The sequence below is a fragment of the Trichomycterus rosablanca genome, chromosome 5 (assembly GCF_030014385.1).
Source record: "Trichomycterus rosablanca isolate fTriRos1 chromosome 5, fTriRos1.hap1, whole genome shotgun sequence".
Taxonomy (NCBI): Eukaryota; Metazoa; Chordata; class Actinopteri; order Siluriformes; family Trichomycteridae; genus Trichomycterus; species Trichomycterus rosablanca.
In genome coordinates this window covers 50,573,873-50,594,695 of record NC_085992.1, presented here as the reverse complement: position 1 = coordinate 50,594,695, position 20,823 = coordinate 50,573,873, and the positions used below count along the sequence as shown (strand labels likewise).

At 42.2% G+C, this 20,823-nt stretch overlaps 1 protein-coding gene across 1 annotated transcript; it reads right to left on the bottom strand.

Moving 5' to 3' along the window:
• Positions 1-4,832: 4,832 nt before the first annotated feature.
• Positions 4,833-20,724, bottom strand: si:dkey-9i23.16 (uncharacterized protein LOC571915 homolog). The gene is made up of 6 exons (XM_062996304.1): positions 20,614-20,724; positions 10,760-10,834; positions 10,216-10,326; positions 8,359-8,415; positions 7,801-7,947; positions 4,833-5,707 (listed from the first exon to the last, which is right to left on the bottom strand). Exons 2-6 carry the CDS (start codon positions 10,832-10,834, stop codon positions 5,600-5,602), a joined length of 498 nt encoding a protein of 165 aa, XP_062852374.1. The 5' UTR covers positions 20,614-20,724; the 3' UTR covers positions 4,833-5,599.
• Positions 20,725-20,823: the final 99 nt, after the last annotated feature.

Genomic DNA, 20,823 nt, shown 5'->3' with positions numbered 1-20,823 from the left:
GTCCAGTACCTTAACCACTAGGCCACACTTGTCCCACATGGAATCACATGTATAAGTCGATTTTATTTATTTGTTAATTAGGTTTTTAACGTCATGTTTTACACTTTGGTTACATTCGTGACAGAAACGGTAGTTAATCGTTACACAAGATTCATCAGTTCACAAGTTTAATGTCAAATACAATCACTCACATTTATATTTTCATTTTCAGCATTTAGCAGACGCCTTTATCCAAAGCGACTTACAGTACAGTTACAGTGCTCACTGGTCCAGTACCTTAACCACCAGGGGTTGGGGGGGTGCTGGAGCCTATCCCAGCTTTTCAATGGGCGCAAGGCACACAGTAACACCCTGGACGGGGCGCCAGTCCATCGCAGGGCAGACACACATACATACACACCCATTCACCTACAGGGTAATTCAGTGTCTCCAATTAACTTGACTGCATGTTTTTGGACTGTGGGAGGAAACCCACACAGACACGGGGAGAACATGCAAACTCAGCAAAAAAAGGACCCAGACCGCCCCGCCTGGGGATCGAACTCAGGACCTTCTTGCTGTAAGGCGACAGTGCTACCCACTTAGCCACAGTGCCACCCCATGTCAAATACAGTCATGGACAATTTAATATATCCAGTTCACCTCACTTGAATGTCTTTGTACTGTGGGAGGAAACCGGAGCACCCGGAAGAAACCCACGCAGACACGGCGAGAACATGCAGACTCCACGCAGAAAGGACCCAGACCGCCCCACCTGGGGATCGAACCCAGGACCTTCTTGCTGTGAGGCAACAGTGCTTCCAACTGAGCCACTCGTATAAGTCGATTCCTTATTATTATTATTTCTAATAATTATTACCTAGTGCTTATAATAATAATTACAATTATATACTGCACAGGCCTTACTGGTCCCATATCAGCACACCGTATAGTTTCCGTATGCAAAATTGATTGTTTTGTTTGTACAACACTCGGTTCAATTCACTTGAAGTCGATTAAATTGCCACGTTGCATATGATAAATAATGGCACCATAAATAGTGCATTGTGAGTTCTTGTAACATGCTGTGAATCATGGCCCATGTAGCATATGGTTTACATATCTTTGCAGTACTGAAAATGCTGGATTTGTGCATACTACATTGGGTTTGGATAGAGTCTAGTATAAATAGTTTGCATAACACACCATTAAATACACAAAAAAAACTCAAAAACTACTCTAGACTCCATCTTCTTGGTCCTTGACCAGCATCGTTTCCTATATATGGACTGTAGGTCAGGAAGCTCGGTCCGGATGATGCGCTCAGATGAATGCATCACCCTCTGCCTATCCTGCTTGGTGCTGTTTCCGAACCAGGCTGTGATGTTTCCTGTTATGATGCTGTCAATGGTGCAGGTGTAGAAGTTACAGAAAACCCTGGAGGGTCATTTGAAGGCTATATTTCAAATATATAATACATTGCATGCGTGTGTCATATTAGCATCTGTTGCATATCGGTAAGCAGAATGCACACAAAAACTCCAGTATGCCAGTGATACCCGGATTAAGAGCTCGTAGTTTTTAACTCGCTAGTAGACCAGTAAGCTGGAGCAGTCTTTCTTCTCCGGTGCTGTCCCTTTGTTGTCCTTGTTTTGTAGTGATCATGTGGAGGGCAGTGTTTCCGCTCCAGTGAGTTCAGCAGCCTGTATTTTCTTTTCTCAGTTCCATATTGAGCTGCAGCTTTGGTTTTGTTTCATTGTTTTATATTAATCTCAAGCTTTATTATTGTTCAGCCTAAGTCTTCTGCTATTAGGTTAATTCCCTTAAACATCGCAGGTGTGGGGTTACATCTGGTGCCACAGTCGCTGGTCATCACATCATGACCACTAGTGTAAAAGCCTGTTCTAAAATAGTTAAATAAAGTTTACCATTGCAAAGACACATAAGCACTACATCTGAAACTATACAGGAGCATTAAAAAATTTTTACGCTAATAGGCTATATAAAGTAAAGACCCCAAATCCACATTGATTAATTTAGGGAGTGGGGGTAAGGAAATGCATTAAATACGTGGAGAGGTTTATAAAGCCACTAGCATTTTCACCGACAGGTGAAGTGAATAACACTGATTATCTCTTCATCACGGCACCTGTTAGTGGGGGGGGTATATTAGGCAGCAAGTGAACATTTTATCCTCAAAGTTGATGTTAGAAGCAGGAAAAATGGACGAGCGTGAGGATCTGAGCGAGTCTGACGAGGGAAAAATTGTGATGGCTAGACGACTGGGTCAGAGCATCTCCAAAACTGCAGCTCTTGTGGGGTGTGTCCCGGTCTGCAGTGGTCAGTATCTATCAAAAGTGCTCCAAGGAAGGAACAGTGGTAAACCGGCGACAGGATCATGGGCAGCCAAGACTTATTGATGCATGTGGGGAGCAAAGGCTGGCCCGTGTGGTCAAATAGCTGAAGAAGTTCATGCTGGTTCTGATAGGAAGGTGTCAGAGTACACAGAGCATCACAGTTTGTTGCGTATGTGACAGCAAAAGGGGGACCAACACAATATTAGAAAGGTGGTCATAATGTTGTGCCTCATCAGTGTATGTATGTAGTTTGTATAGTAGCACACAGACTCACTTTTAAAAGGTTCTTTTTATTAAAAATGTAATAAAATATAAGCAACTGTTACACTTTTATTTAGGATGCTTTATTATACACTGCTGTAAAATAGTAATTGTTCCTTTATTATTGTATCATTAAACAAAGCTTATTGTACACGCGGCTTACACAGGTCAGCCATAACATTAAAACCACCTCCTTGTTTCTACACTCACTGTCCATGTTATCAGCTCCACTTACCATATAGAAGCACTTTTTAGTTCTACAATTACTGACTGTAGTCCATCTGTTTCTGTACATACCTTTTTAACCCCCTTTCATGCTGTTCTTCAATGGTCAGGACCCCCACAGAGCAGGTATTTTTTAGGTGGTGGATCATTCTCAGCACTGCAGTGACACTGACATGGTGGTGGTGTGTTAGTGTGTGTTGTGCTGGTATGAGTGGATCAGACACAGCAGCGCTGCTGGAGTTTTTAAACACCGTGTCCACTCACTGTCCACTCTATTAGACACTCCTACCTAGTCGGTCCACCTTGTAGATGTAAAGTCAGAGACGATCGCTCATCTATTGCTGCTGTTTGAGTCGCTCATCTTCTAGACCTTCATCAGTGGTCACAGGACGCTGCCCACGGGGCGCTGTTGGCTGGATATATTTTTGGTTGGTGGACTATTCTCAGTCCAGCAGTGACAGTGGGGTGTTTAAAACTCCAGCAGCGCTGCTGTGTCTGATCCACTCATACCAGCACAACACACACTAACACACCACCACTATGTCAGTGTCACTGCAGTGCTGAGAATCATCCACCACCTAAATAATACCTGCTCTGTGGTGGTCCTGACCATTGAAGAACAGCATGAAAGGGGGTTAAAAAGGTATGTACAGAAACAGATGGACTACAGTCAGTAATTGTAGAACTACAAAGTGCTTCTATATGGTAAGTGGAGCTGATAAAATGGACAGTGAGTGTAGAAACAAGGAGGTGGTTTTAATGTTATGGCTGATCGGTGTAAAAACCATGTTTTGTAAACCACAATGATTTGCTTATTGACTTCGTTATTGTTGATTGTTCTGCTGTGTAACCCAATGACACTTTAACTGTAGCTCAGTCACGTGATATTCTCCTAAATCCAAGTAGAATTAGTGTCCGAAATTCTTAAAGAGTTAAATTCATGGTTCACTTAATAATGACAAGTCATGCTGGCTCAGCTTTAACAAGGAATTTTCAGCCTTTTAATGTGACTCCTCATGATGAACACTAGAGGGAGCCATAATGTTTAGACATAGCTAATGTTCTTACTGTGAAATGCCTGATTGAGTTTGTCTGTCTATATAATATCAGCTCATTCTAAAGCTGCTGATGATATTTATTTATATTAAACACTAGACGTTGTTTACTCCTTCTAACCTATCTATGAATCTTATTATTGCTTGTCTCTTGTTGAGTCTTTAGCACTGACCTTATCTGAGGCTATCCATCTTTAGATTTTGCTAAGCTGTTTAAAAACAATTGCTCTCACTGTGATTCAGTGGAGTCTCGGCTTTAGAAATGGCTTTTCTTTATCCATGATACATAGCGTTCCTGTAAATACTTGACAGTAGAGCTGGGGGTATGACAGTACATTCGGTTTGATTCCTCATACGGTATGGATTTTTCATATACCGCCATACCATAACATAGTTAATACAACAGCTGTAGGCTTCAGTAGGTAGTAGATCATATAATATTGTTCGCCGCTAAACGCACTATGGAGTGCCGTGCAGATTAGATACAGCTCACTAGTTAGAAAAAAAAACAAAAAACAAAAACAGATGGAGGATGAAGAGAGGAGGACCAAATATGCACCGAAAGAACCTGCCAAAGAAAATGAGGCGTGTGGGCAGTTTAGAACAGACTAAAACACTGTAAAATATACTGCACGATCTGTCGAGCCACGACTGTTACAAACAACGACATTGTAACGATCCACACACACAAGGACACGATTCCTGTACAGACAGTCGAGACAGAAGCTTTCAGAGCGATAATTATAACACTGGATTCCAGGTTTGTCTTACGGGGTGAAAATACTTCAGGTCAGTCACTAAACCAACGTTAGAGGCGAACTGGAAGCGGAGAGATTTAAAGTCGTCCACTTTTCTACAACAGACCAGTGGTCAAGTTGTACAGTGGAGTTTGCAAACGTTGTTTTATCCATTAAAGTGAGAGCTGATTGGAATTGTACAATACTTACATATTAAATAAACAATAAAAGTTGTATTTATTGCAACTGTTTTACACGTCCTGATCCCATCATATATCGTGTCGATTTGTGGGTCCGAGCAGCTTATAGTCTCAAACCTTCATTATACACATGCTGAAATTATAATGTTTTATATTCTATGTACTTATGACAGAATCAGCCACAGATGTATAAAACGTCCCGGTCATACACAAATAAATACATACCACGATACAAATGTATGGTCATACCACCCAGCCCTAGTTGATAGTGACTGTTTGAATTTGATGATAAGATTTGAGATATGTGTGATTTATATTTTAGACGTCTGGCATGGCCTGACTATTAGCTAAAGTGACTTATTAAATAAATCTGGTTACACAGTTAGTGAGTAATCAAGGGTTTCATTTACATTTTCATCAACAGCTTTTTAATCAGGGTCACAGTGTGTCCAGTTTCCTGGACAGAGTGTCAATCCATCTCAAGGTTTCAGCCACCCCCCACTTCCTCAGACATGGCCAATCGTGTCTGTGCAGACGCCCAGCCGGCTCATAGCATCGCTAAGATTCAAACCCGGATCTGAGCAGTTGCAGGATAGAGTAGCAGATAAACGGCTGTTACAGATGAATATGTTGGTTCCTATTATATGAATCTAAAACAGCAGAGGTGATCATAAAAGGGGTAAATATTGTTTCCATCATTCTGAATACATGTTTGTGTGTGTGTGTGTGTGTGTGTGTGTGTGGGTGGGTGTGTGTGTGTGTGTGTGTGTGTGTGTGTGTTTAACTCAGTTCATCTTTAGACCCTTTATAGCTGAAAATGAAAGGAAACCTTGGAGAATCAGAGCAGCCATGTCATAAACCAGGAGCAGCGCTGTGATGGAGCAGAAATAGTCCTGTAAAAAATAACAACAACAACAACCTTTAACCATATTTATTTAAATCTGTAATATATTGTACAACCTCAAATCAGAAAAAGTTGGGACAGTATGGAAAATGCAAATAAAATAAAAACACAAAGTTTCTAACATTGACTTTGACTTTTATTTGATGTCAGACAGGATGAACCTGAGATATTTCATCTTTTATCTGCTCACCTTCATTTCATTTATTAATAAACATCCATTCCTGCATTTCAGGCCTGCAACACATTCCAAAAAAAGTTGGAACAGCTACCAGATTTACCATTTGACACACCCCCATACCATGACAGACCCTGGTACTGACACACCCCCATACCATGACACACCCTGGTACTGACACACCCTCATACCATGACAGACCCTGGTACTGACACACCCCCATACCATGACAGACCCTGGTACTGACACACCCCCATACCATGACAGACCCTGGTACTGACACACCCCCATACCATGACAGACCCTGGTACTGACACACCCTCATACCATGACAGACCCTGGTACTGACACACCCTCATACCATGACAGACCCTGGTACTGACACACCCTCATACCATGACAGACCCTGGTACTGACACACCCTCATACCATGACAGACCCTGGTACTGACACACCCCATACCATGACAGACCCTGGTACTGACACACCCCCATACCATGACAGACCCTGGTACTGACACACCCCCATACCATGACAGACCCTGGTACTGACACACCCACATACCATGACAGACCCTGGTACTGACACGCCCTATACCATGACAGACCCTAGTACTGACACACCCCACGCCTTGCTGATAACAGTCTGGATCCTTTTAGTCTTTGGTACGGAGCACACGGGTCCATTTTTTCCAAAAGAGCTGGAATGCTGATTCATCTGACCACAATACACATTTCCACTGTGTGATGGTCCATCCTAGATGCCTCAGAGCCCAGAGAAGTCGACGCCGCTTCTGGACATGGTTAACATAAGGCTTCTTTTTTTGCACAGTAAAGTGTTAAGTATCATTTGTGCAGTAACTCTGTATTGTAGAGCTTGATAAAGGTTTGATAAACTAATCCCTCACCCATGTGGTTATATCAGCTAGTGTTGAGTGGAGGTTCTTGATGCGGCGCCGTCTGAGGGATGGAAGATCACGAGCGTTCAGATTAATCTCGCACCCTCGACCTTTACACACTGAAATTCCTCCTGATTCCTTGAATGGTTTAATGATATTCTGCACTGTAGAGGGAGAACATGCAAATCCCTTCCAATCTTTCTTTGAGGTTCATTGTTTTTAAACATTTCAATCATTTTCTCACACATTTGTGGACAAACTGGATCCTCTGATCATCTTTACTCATCAGAGACTCTCAGCCTTTCCTGGATGCTGCTTTTGTACCAAACCATGATCACAATCACCTGTTTGGTATCACATCATTATTTAGTGTTTTCACGTCATTACTAGCCCTAAACTGCCCCCATCCCAACTTTTTTTGGAATGTGTTGCAGGTCTGAAATGCAGGAATGGATGTTTATTAATAAATGAAATGAAGTTGAGCAGATAAAAGATGAAATATCTCAGGTTCATCCTGTCTGACATCAAATAAAAGTCAAAGTAAATGAAGAAACTCCATGCTGCACCAACTTCTGATTTTGGGTTGTATTATAAACTTATATTATACATTAATACATTATAAAAGGTTCATAGTCATAATTAAAAGTATGTAACATCACCTCTGTAAAATCCTGACTTTCATTTACACGTCTATGTGACCATATGGCATTATTACAGTGATAGACCGGCTTAGAATGTCAGAAACTGGTCTAATCCTGGAATCTTCATGTATAAAAATCACTAAAGCTGCTGTATGTGGCTCTAAAACCTAAATAATAATGCAAACTTTTGTGTTGTACATCATAACATTAATGCTACAGGTATGAATGTTGACTGCTGTTTAGAGATTGGAGACTGATGGACAAAAGATGAGAGGTGTGATACAAAACCAACTATTAGTAACTATTAAAAAATAGATTCTGCTTGCATTCAGAACAGAGCCCACATGCCTAAAGGTTCAGAAACTCACAACAAATTTAGCTTTGGGACAGCTGTACATCTCATCTGGACTGCACGTTTCCATGGACTTTATATCATCCAGTGCGTAGCTATAGACAGCGATGGCACTTATTCCCACCAGCAGACCGAAAAACACAGAATACAAACAGCTCTTCATCTAGAAGAAAGCAAAACACAGAGGAAAACATAATGACTGGAGCACCAATATTAGCATCCATTAGTGTTAATACTAATCAACACCCATTAATGTTTTAGAATTGGGCCAGTGATAGCTCAGTGGTTAAGGTACAGGACTAGTAAACAGAAGGTTGCCGGTTCAAGCCCCGCCACCACCAAGTTGCCACTGTTGGGTCCCTGAGCAAGGCCCTTAACCCTCAATTGCTTATTGTGTTCCTCTCACTTGGATAAAAGCATCTGCTAAATGCTGAAAATGTAAATGTAGAATTGCAGGAACTCCCCCCACCACCACCAATGTTTAATTCATGGCTACTCTTAGTAATCGTTTGGGGACAATAAATGAATGAATAAAAAAACATAATATTTTCTACTAATAAAAATAAAAGCTTACCAGGTGCTTGCTGGGATTTCTTTCACATGCCAACGCAAACGATCCCACAGTCACATGCTGCTCAAAGATGAAAAGAATATTTAAAAAATATAATATATATCGGAGTGTCTATTTGCACCCGGGTACACATAGCATTCCCCACACAGTACAGCTATTCGTACCCCAAAAAGAAAAAGAGCAAACAAACTCAACTGCGCATGTCTACCAACGACTGCTCTGCTGTAGGGCGGAGTTGCAGAAAAAGCGCCACTTTGAAAGTTTGAACACTTCCAACAAAAGCTCTTTGGAATTATCAGTGTCACCACTGCTAATTTAAATGTACTTTTTTTTATGTGTGACAAGCCTCATAGTCACAAAGCAGCTTAACAGAAACTTTTTACACATGGATGTATAAATTGCTGTTTGCTTCAGGTTGTATATTTTTCAGTTTCACACCAGTATATAAACACTATACATGGACATGCTAAAGGTCAAGAGATAGCAGTAAATTGATCATGAAGTGGCGTTACCTGGGGACGACTTGGGAATGCCCAAGTTGTGAGGTATTATCTTGTAAGTAAGGCTGACCACTGGCCAGTGTGCTCATGGCAAGGCGATGCAAATTAATGGAGTTTGAGTGAGGCAAGATTGTGGGTACCAGACGGGTGGTGGGTCCCAGTGTCACATGTACTGGGAATATGTCATAGAGGGACCAGAGATCCTGCACCTACAAATACTGACCTGTGGGTGGCTATCCAGATGGCACAGGTCAACACCCCTCCAGATATTTCCGTCCACTTGTGGAACCAATGCCTGCTGCACTTAGCCAGGCTAAAGGAGTACCTAACATGATACTAGTTCCTGTACCAAGACTTTTTTTACATTTACATTTACACTTTTGGCATGTCAGTATATATTGCTATTTTACACCTGAGTGTAGATAATGTATAATGTAAATAATACAATCTGAAAATAATATAAAAAAAATAGCAAAATTATTTGTAATCTTGTGATATTTACACCTGGGTGTAAATAGTATAAATTGCTGCTTACACCAGGGTGCAAATTGTACACTTTGCTGCTTACATGGATGATTACACAGGGGTGCAAATAGCATCTGCCAATATATATATATAAATCTGGAAATGGATAATACATATGTGTGTATACATTGTTAATAAGACACACAAATTGCACATCCTCTGCATTGATTTGCATATCATATATTGTATACATGCATATTGTATATTTGTATTAGTTCATCTTTATTTCTTTTCTTTTTTTTCAGCTACTGGGGCCAAAAATTCCATCGATCCATCTCTATCTATCTACCTCTCCATCCATCCATGCATCCATCCATCCAAATCACCCATCCATCCATCCATCCACCAACCGACCCAATCACCGATCCATCCATCCATCCATCCATCCATCAACTCACCCACCCATTTATCCATCCACCCATCCATCCATCTATCAACCCATCCATCCATCCAAATCACCCACTTATTCATCCATCCACCAACCCACCCACCCATCCATCCATCCATCCATCCATCCATCCACCCATTCATCCATCCATCCATCCATCCATCCATCCATCCATCCACCCACCAATCCATCCATCCATCCATCCATCTAACCTATTTGTTCATCCATCCATCTATCTATCTATCCGTCCATCCGTTCGTCTATCCATCCATCCATCGCTGAGAGGCCTGTCGATGTATCAACCAAGCAATCAGTTTCATGACTTAATGTGATGTTTAAAAAAATAAATATAAAAGGTGATGTTTGAGTGTACCAATAGTATTAGCCACAGTGTAGATCATCCTATATACCGTATATGTATAAAAATAATTTAAATAAGGAACATACCGCTGCTCCAACAAAGACCGGGCACATATACAGCATTTTTATGCTGGTACTCATGTAGTAAACTGGAAATCCCAGAAGCATTTGGAACAGACCTAATAACAACGTCAAAACCTACAATAAAAGAGAGATAACAACAGAGTGATGTTTACAAAAACTCATTTTTTTACTAATTTAAATGTTTCAGAGGTGAATGAGGCCTGCAGCTCTTTACAAGTTCTTTTCTTTGCTGGTGTTTGTTAGGCTGGACACTCCTGGGAAGGTTCATTACTGTTAGAAGTTTTCTCCATTTGTGGATAATGGCTCTCGCTGTGTTTCGCTGGAGTCCCAGAGCTTTTGTTACACTTTCCAGACTGGTAGAGTGCATGTGTATTTAAATCTCCTTAGAACGTGGCATCATGTGCTGCTTTTTGATGTTCAGATTCAACAGGTCGGGCAGTCATGGTGCCTGAGTGTGGCCAGTCAAACTGAACCCAATTTTCAATTGAATTTGGTCAATCGGTCAGTTTTGTAGCTACATTTAAGAGTGAAACTGTAAGTCACTTACCGCTACCACCTCAGGATCATAAAACCTGAAGGGACGATGCAGTTTGAATGCAGGAAGAACTCGAGTCTCTGCCATCTGAAACAGATAAACATATAAACGATAATAAACACATGATCTTATGGAGGGTGTTTGTTAACCTTGTGTTAACCATGTCAAGAAGCGGCGTCGACTTCTCTGGGCTCGGAGGCATCTAGGATGGACCATCACACAGTGTAAACATGTATTGTGGTCAGATGAATCAGCATTCCAGGTCTTTTTTGGAACAAATGGACACCGTGTGCTCCGGACCAAAGACGAAAAGGACCATCCAGTGTCAGTACCAGGGTCTGTCATGGTATGGGGGTGTGTCAGTACCAGGGTCTGTCATGGTATGGGGGCGTGTCAGTACCAGGGTGTGTCATGGTATGGGGGTGTGTCAGTACCCTTGGTAAAGGTCATTAAAACTTCTGTGATGCAGCATTAATACAGAAAAGTACATTGAGATCCTTCAAGACGTCGTCTTTTCCAGGGACGTCCAGCATTTTTCAACAAGACGATGCAAAACCACCTGCTGCACACATTACAAATCTTAAGACGTGTTTAGAGGAAGAACGAGACAAAATAAAAGCTGAAACACTAAATCACTTGGTCTCCTCGGTGCCAAAACCTCTTTTAAGTGGTAAATGCTTTACTGTCCCAACTTTTTTGAGAATGTGTTGCAGGCCTGAAATGCAGGAATGGATGTTTATTAATAAATGAGATGAAGTTGAGCAGATAAAACATGAAATATCTCAGATTCATCCTGTCTGACATCAAATAAATGACTGCGCTCCAGTTTATACCAGTAAACTTGAGTCAGAGACCGTCCGCTTCCATGAGCCAAACACAGTTATGTCACTGAATATATTTTCTGGCTTCATACGTTTTTTTTTAAGCTCGGGTGTCAAACAGCCTTTTGTGCTTGTACAAAATAGCAACAGATGGTTGCCTAATAGGATGTTGGACAGACAGGACTCATTAATCCCAGAGCATATGGTGGTAGCAAATAAATGAAGGAGGGGTAAATTCCATCTGTGTGCACAGAGTCTGTAAGAGCTCGGCATAACATTCTGAGCACTGACAGGTGAAGTGAATAACACTGATGATCTCTTCATCACGGCACCTGTTAGTGGGGGGGATATATTAGGCAGCAAGTGAACATTTTATCCTCAAAGTTGATGTTAGAAGCAGGAAAAATGGACGAGCGTGAGGATCTGAGCAAGTTTGAATGAGGGCCAAATTGTGATGGCTAGACGACTGGGTCAGAGCATCTCCAAAACTGCAGCTCTTGTGGGGTGTGTCCCGGTCCGCAGTGGTCAGTATCTATCAAAAGTGGTCCAAGGAAGGAACGGTGGTAAACCGGCGACAGGGTCATGGGCGGCCAAGACTTATTGATGCACGTGTGGTCCGATCCAACAGACGAGCTGCTGTAGCTCAAACTGCTGAAGAAGTTCATGCTGGTTCTGATAGAAAGGTGTCAGAATACACAGAGCATCACAGTTGCAGGATGTTTTGGCAGCAAAAGGGGGACCAACACAATATTAGGAAGGTGGTCATTATGTTATGCCTGATCAGTGTAATTCATCTTACATATTTCTGTTTTTGTGTTGGAAAGGTTTGAAGACGTGGTAAAATATCATCATGACCTTTAGCTGTTTTTTCTGATACTTTATGGGGTTTTATATATGTAATGATCAATCATACGTCTGGGCGGTACAACCATAAATGTGTATTATGGTATTTCTGGCGGTTTCACGGTATATTACGGTATGTTTTTTATACGTCTGTGGCTGATTCTACTGTCATAAGTACATAGAATATTTAACATTTTAATTTCAGCATGTATATACTGAAGGTTTTATATACCAAGCTTTGCTCGGCCCCACAAAATGACTCAATATATGATGGAATCAGGACGCATGAAACAGTTGCAATAAATAAAATTTTTATTTTATTTAACCTTCCTGTTATGTTCGTTTCTCGTCAGTTTGACCCGGGGCATGTTTAATTATCCAAAAGTGTCAGAAACCAAAAAATCCCAATAATCATTATTTATATCTCATTATTAACTCCTTCTGCTTGGCTTAATAAGTGAAATCAATGAAGTTTCATACCAAAAAATACTTTTAACTATATCTTTTTAGATTTTGAAACATTAATAGAAGAACAAGATAGAATATATACTTTATTTGTCATATATACATATACAGATGTACAGTACAATGAAATTCTGGAGCAGACAGGGTTAAGGGTCTTGCTCAAGGACCCAACAGTGGCTGCATAGCAGATCCTGGATTTGAACCGCCAATCTTCCGGTTGATAGCCCAAAGCTCTACCCACTAGGCTACCACTGTACCAAATAATAAGACGGGTCAATTTGACCCGTAAACATAACAGGAGGGTTAATATGTAAGTATTATACAATTACCCTCAGCTCTCCCTTTAATGGATAAAACGTTTGCAAACTTCGCTGTACAACCTGACCACTGGACGACTTTAAATCTCTCCGCTTCTAGTTCACTTATAACGTTGGTTTCGTGACTGACCTGAAGTATTTTCTCCCTGTAAGACAAACCTGGAATCCAGAGTTTTAATTATCGATCTGAAGCTTCTCTCTCGACTGTCTGTAGAGGAATCGTGTCCTCGCATGTGTGGATCGTTACTGCGTTCGTACTGTCGTTGTTTGTGCCGTGGCTCGACAGACCGTGCAGTATATTTTACAGTGTTTTAGTCTGTTCTAAACTGTCGACACGCCTCATTTCTTTGGCAGGTTCTTCCGGTGCATATTTGGTCTCCCTCTCTTCATCCTCCATCTAATACACTGATTCAGCAAATAAACAACCACGATTTTGGAACTAACTCATCTGTAATCAAACTAACAACTACGTGTTTGCTGATTAAATTTAGCACCGGAGCTACAGTACAATCCTAATGAACTTGTGGGTGACCATATTTTAGTTTTCCAAAAAAAAAGAGGACACTTGGTCTGGGGAAGATTTCATGTCATTGGTGGCACCGTGGCGACATGTGGCAACATGGTGACCCTTACAGCAAGACGGTCTTGGGTTCGATTCCCAGGTGGAGCGGTCTGGGTCCTTTCTAAGTGGAGTTTGCATGTTCTTTCCGTGTCTGTGTGGGTTTCCTCCGGGTGCTCTGGTTTTCTCCCACAGTCCAAAGACATGCAGTCAGGTTAACTGGAGCTACTAAAGTTTCCCCTGGTCTGTGTGTGTGTGCTCTGTGATGGCCTGGCGACCTGTCATGGGTGTTACCTGCCTTTCGCCCAGTAATTTGTACCCACCGTGACCCTGAATTGGATCATGAATGATTTCGGCTTTTGTAGCCTGTTTTTGTTTATTTCTTTCACCATATTGAGGAAACCTCTCTCATCTGTTAACACTGTTATGCTAACGCTACCTGAGCTGTATCTAATCTGCACGGCGCATCATGGCCAGGTGGAACTAACTCAGGGGCAGGTGTGGCCTAGTGGTAAAGGTACTGGACTAAGCCAAAGGTTGCTGGTTCAAGCCCCACCATTGCCAGGCTGACACTGTTGGGCCCCTGAGCAAGGCCCTTAACCCTCAATTGCTTAGACAATATACTGTATAGTTGCAGTGCTGTAAGTCGCTTTGGATCAGTGGCGGCTCCTGCCAAATCTCTCAGGGGGGGCAATTGTTGCGATGATGGCCAAGGTGACCCGTTCAATGGGTAAATTAAAGCTTAAATAATTAACATCTTAAGTCATCTGTCAGTTTGCCTTCACAAATAACTTTGAACATGGAGAGAGAGCAGCTTTGCCATTAATCATAAAATCAAGTAAAGCTCTTCTAAAAGTCTTCATCAGCATTTTATTTTAGGTGCTAGCTGCTCCAATTAGGGTTGTCAACTTTCAGAACTGGAAATAAGGAACACCCTGGGCTGGCGGGTTGGTGGAAGGCATAGGGTGGAGGATGGGGTTGCACCTATAAAAAATATAACAGGTCTTACACCATCATGGGAACATTATCAAAATGTTTTATTTAGGCTGTTAAACATTTATTATTTTCATTCTTTATAATAATAAATCAGAACCATATTTTAGACAAAACAACATAAAGAACATCATGTAACATTTTTTCTCAATAGTGCAAACAATATTTTTACATAATCCATCTTCACACTGACATGCAGCCCCGGTTCTGGACTGCGTTGCTTAGGGGGGCAGTGAGAAAAGTGCCGGACCTGCTTGTGTTACTTTACTTTCGCCCTACACACGGCGTTACTAAGACTAAAAGTGAACACTACTTAAAATAATAACCAAACGCTTTCTAATTCCCACTGTAGCAACAGTTTCCTTCTGTTTCATACCTGTCACCCTGTCTCAGTCTAATCTGCTGCATTTCTCTCCCATTGATAAAAATACGGAACACCACCTTTAGTTTCCAAATAAGGAACGATTACGTCTGACGCAGGCACGTAAGTGCGAGCCCCTCCGGAAGTCATTCAAAATGTATTGCAGCGCCTGCAGTTCGAAAAAAAGAGCTTTAACATGAGAGTCTATGAGAGCGATGCGGGGTGATTTTCTCTTACTGTACTGTACGGAACACAACTCGACGCTGATTGGACTACGATATTCCGAGGCAAGACAGACTCCAGAACCTTCAGAGCTAGTTTAACACTGGTTGAATGTGATAGAAAAATTTCTTCCCTTTCGCCCTTTGGTGGTGCGTCGCCCGATCGCCCTAATGAACGAGCCGCCCCTGCTTTGGATAAAAGCGTCTGCTAAATTTACACGATTTGCATCCTATTGAAGCTACAGCTGTTGTATTAACTGTACGGCGATATATGGACAATCTATACGGTATGAAGAACCGCCCAGCACTAATAAATCATTAATCGATTCCTCATTAGGTGCTCGGGTGGCGCGGTGCTAAATTACACTAGCTGACAATCACTGGGATCCAGGGTTCGAATCAAATAGTAACTGAATGTACACACGGGGAGCCACAACTTACATTTAATTTAGCTGCTTTACATTTCCAAATATTCTCTTTCAGGTTCGTATTGTTCAGAAGAAGCTCTACAGAGGAACAGCTGACCGAGCCCATAACCCGCTGTTACATGAAGTAAGTTAACCTCATTTATTTCTCCGCTAGAGGTTTTTACAGTGGAGGTTGGGGGATCTTGGACTCGACCCATGAAGAAAAGTCATGCTGAGTGAGAGAGGTTTAATTAAATCCACATGTTCTGTCCCTGGCAGGCACCGCTGGATGTGGAATGTAAACTGGAAGTGTTTCTGGAGCGAGACCCAGCGCCACAGATTTCAACATAACTGCTAGTAAACAGAAAAATGAAGCTCTGTGTAAACAGGACCTTTGGAGTGTTTTTTTATTAGGGGACAAGACAAAGAGCTGAATAAATGATTAGTTAAAGCGGATTTTTAACACTAAAAGAGTAACAAATGCAGATGTTTTATATACAGACATGATTTGATTATATTTTCTACAGTTGTAGCTCTGAAAGCTCCGTCCCAGTAGTATTAAACATACAGTTAAAGTTTAACATTAAAACCACCTCCTTGTTTCTACACTCACTGTCCATTTTATCAGCTCCACTTACCATATAGAAGCACTTTGTAGTTCTACAATTACTGACTGTAGTCCATCTGTTTCTCTGCATGCTTTGTTACCCCCCTTTCATGTTGTTCTTCAATGGTCAGGACCCCCACAGGACCACCACAGAGCAGGTATTATTTAGGTGGTGGATCATTCTCAGCACTGCAGTGACACTGACATGGTGCTGGTGTGTTAGTGTGTGTTGTGCTGGTATGAGTGGATCAGACACAGCAGTGCTGCTGGAGTTTTTAAACACAGTGTCCACTCACTGTCCACTATTAGACACTCCTACCTAGTTGGTCCACCTTGTAGATGTAAAGTCAGAGACGATCGCTCATCTATTGCTGCTGTTTGAGTCGGTCGTCTTCTAGACCTTGCCCACGCTGCCCACGGAGCGCTGTTGGCTGGATATTTTTGGTTGGTGGACGATTCATAGTCCAGCAGTGACAGTGAGGTCAGCAGCGCTGCTGTGTCTGATCCATTCATACCAGCTCAACACACACTAACACACCACCACCATGTCAGTGTCACTGCAGTGCTGAGAATCATCCACCACCTAAATAATACCTGCTCTGTGGTGGTCCTGTGGGGGTCCTGACCATTGAAGAACAGGGTGAAAATGGGCTAACAAAGCATGTAGAGAAACAGATGGACTACAGTCAGTAATTGTAGAACTACAAAGTGCTTCTATATGGTAAGTGGAGCTGATAAAATGGACAGTGAGTGTAGAAACTTGGAGGTGATTTTAATGTTATGGCTGATCGGTGTATTTGTGAATTGTATGTATGGCACAACAGTTTTAGGGTTTTTCTCTCCTTGTGCATTGTTCCAATTTGGACATATTCAATTCCCACTCAACTCTGGCACCCCTGCTGGACAAGGAAGAATGCATGCTAGCATATCCTGTCTCTAAATGCTTGGAACACATATTTTCTGTCCAAATAATTGTAAAATTTGAGGGGCTCCCAGGTGATGCAGTGGGATATTAAGCAAGCACACCAGTGCTGGGATTCTGAACTCCGTGGGTCGGCTGGGCGCCCACTACCGGGCACAAAATTGGCCATTAAGTCCGCCGTGTGAAAAAAAAACAGACAAAGTGGGCTGTTCAAGGACCCTGGTTGGTATCCTGAGGCACCTGTACAGAAAGTGGAGGGGCACGGAGATCAGTGTGTGGGTCTCGCACTGTACTGTACTGTATTTCACCCAAGTACAGGCAAATAAGAAGTGGTTAGTGGTAGGGCTGTAACGATGCACCACAAGACAGTTAAAAATCAGTGCACATGTGCCACGATTCGAATCGGTTATTAATGTAAGATGAATCGATATTCACTTGAAACAGCAGAGGGCGCTGGCGCCATTCAACTCGCCTGGCTGACGTCACTACAGGGTTGCCAGGTTCGGAATTTTCCAGCCAAATGCATTTATGTGAGGACACTTCTCTACTCTTTATTTATATTATTTATTCATTTATTTATTTAATGTGGGATATGTTTTAAAATGTAATTTCAGTTTGTTTTACACAATAAGCATTATTTAGCATAGTTTGTAGCTACCTCAGAAATAAAAGGACATGCATTATTTAGATAAATGAAAGATAAGCACAAATACAGTCTTTTATTTTATTTAAGAGAAATAATAAAAGGAAACTTTGTCATAATTTGTCTTCAATTTCATTTAGTTTTTAAAAAATCGTATCGTGAACCCAGTATCATGAATCGCATCGCATCATGGGTAGAGGGTATCGTTACATCCCTAGTTAGTGGACTGCACACACGTCGGAGGGAGTGTGTCAGGCAAATATACCCTCCTCGGACACAACCGAAGTATCCAGCAGCGAAAGAACGAATTGGCTACGCTAAATTGAGTAAAGAAGGATAAAAAAAAATGCATAAATAAAATAGCAAAAAAAATTTAAGTTCCTTGACCAGTTAAATGATGTGTTTTAAAGCTAGAAGGTCAAGTAGAAAGTTCTATTTTTCCAACCTTTTCCCCAATTTTCTCCCCTAATCTAGTCATGTCCAATCACCCTGATTGCGTCCTCCACTGATTCAACCCTCCACCCAGACTGAGGACGCCTCTCGACTGACACACGCCCCCTCCGACACGTGCTCAGTACAGACTGCGTTTTTCACGAGTTCATATATACCGATCAGCACTGTGTACGGAGAGCCACACCCTGATCGGCATTATTCCTCAGCCCTGTGCAGGCGGCATCAATCAGCTAGCAGGGGTCGTAATTGCACCTGTTTTGAGGATCCATGATCCGACTTGCCCCTAACGCTATGAACAACAGGCGTCCAGCCCAGCCGGATGTATTCGAAAACCCCAGCTCTGGTGTGCTAGCGTATTTTACCGCTGCACCACCTGAGCGGCTCTGGCCTCCTAATTTTACTATTAGAGGTGATGATTGGCTACATCTAAAGACGTCTCAGTCACAATCTAATGATCACTGACAGACCTGGGGGCAAACGTTGGCGAACACATGGACAGTGAAAAACAGGAGTATGGGTACGCCAGTGTTTAAGCCTATGGTGATGTAAAGCTCATCTGACAGTGGACAGTGTCGCCTGTGTGTCTTTTTTACACCCAGGTACTGTTAGACAAATCTGGAACTCTGGAACTTACTTACTCGCTTGTTTGTTAATACTCAAAATCTAAAAAAATATTTGAATTGTTTCATTATCAGGTACTGCACAACTATAAATCTATTTGTAAGGTCTATCAGTATGATAAAGACATAAAGGTCAACTGTCTGGATTAAAATGAATCAAAGAACTTACTATGTGCCGCTCAAGTGGCACAGTGATAAAATACGCTAGCACACCAGAGCTGGGATTTCGAATACAGCGTATTGATCCGCCTGTTGTTCATACAGGATAGGTAGCCGGATAGGGAGCTCATAACTGATGCAGTTACGACCTCCGCTGGCAGACTGATGGCGCCTGCACACAGTCGAGGAATAATACTGATCAGGGTGTGGCTCTCCGTGCACAAGGCTGATCCGCATATGAACTCGCCTCGTGGAGGTGAAAAGATGCAGTCAGCTACTGCACTCGTGTCGGAGGGGGCGTGTGTCAGTTCGCTCTCCTCAATCGTGGCGGGGCTCAGATTAGAGGGATACAAGATGATCCCAGTGGTGCTGAACACACCCCGAGCTTCGTTCAGTCAAAAGAATTGGAACAGAAGAACCAAAGAAGCCACACTGCCTTGTTCAAACATTTCGGTTTGAATTCTTAGTGGCGTGTTTGGTTTTCACTTTAAAATATGATAGTGGTGGCATCATGGTGTTGTGGATGTTTCTCAGCAATAGGGACGGACAGGCTGGTCAGGCTCAGTTGGTAAAACAACAAGGCATTGATTCAGAAGAGCAAGTCCACATCTATAAAGGTTTTAGAGTGGCTGGCACAGTTGAAGTCTTTATGCTTAAAAGCTTCTTCATTCGTTTACTGTCTGTTTTACCACCGCTTGATCCTGTCCAGGGTCGCTGTGGGTATGGTTCACTGGGCGAAAGACTGGCCAATTCTGAGTATCTCCAGCAAACCTGAACTGGACATCTTTGTATTGAGGAAGGAAATCGGATCACCCAGAGGAAACCCACACAGACACGGGGAGAACATGCAACTCCACACAGAAAGGACATGAACTGCTAGTCCTACTTGCTGTGAGGCAACAGTGCTACCCACCGAGCCACCGTGCCGCCCCCTGAAAGCCTTTTAACATGGCAAAATTAAAGCAACTCTGCAAAGGTGGCACATTTCTTCAGTTAACCAAGTGTTTGGTTGCAGTCGCTGAAGCTACATGTTTAGTACGTGTTGAATAAACCTTTTCCTTCAATAAATAAAACATAATTTTAAGAAAAGGCTTTTCTGATTTATACTTCTGTCCTGTGGGTGCTGAATTTTGAACAGTTTGCCTCTCCTGCAGTCCCAAAGTCAGTAGGCCACGAATGGTTTTGTAATGGATTTACTAATTAGTGCAAATCTTCAACATTTGCGTCCTGATTTAAGATCCCAATACCCCTTGTCCATGCTTATTACTTTATACCCCCTGCACACTTAAAATACAAACATGCATAAATGCTGTAACACTGGAGGGTTCGTCAGAAAAACATCAGCGCACAAAACCAGCATAAGAAACAACGTGTGACATGAAATGCGCATCACACACAGTTCATTCCAACATGCCACATCACAAATTACATTTATTAGACACGTTTTTAGGGTTTAATGGACAATAAGTACTTACTTTGACCGCAGCAGATCTTTCTTCTGGTGGTTCTTGCGTCCAAAGGCGCAGCTGGAGGAGAGATCACAGCTGCAGGAGGGATCCAAGCGCTCGGGTTTTGGGGAGTACACCCACACAAAATACAAGTGCGCAGGTTCTGGAATTGAGGAGGGGTGCTGGAGAGACCACTTCTTGTCCAAAAGAGGGGGAACTGGGCGGGACGTAGCCCCT

Excerpts from the sequence above, each read along its gene's own strand:
- si:dkey-9i23.16 (XM_062996304.1), bottom strand. The coding sequence starts at position 10,834 with ATGGCAGAGACTCGAGTTCTTCCTGCATTCAAACTGCATCGTCCCTTC. Across the intron at positions 7,948-8,358 it reads GAAATCCCAGCAAGCACCTG|ATGAAGAGCTGTTTGTATTC; the intron begins GTAAGCTTTTAT and ends GCTTTCTTCTAG. Across the intron at positions 5,708-7,800 it reads GTCCCAAAGCTAAATTTGTT|GACTATTTCTGCTCCATCAC; the intron begins GTGAGTTTCTGA and ends TATTTTTTACAG.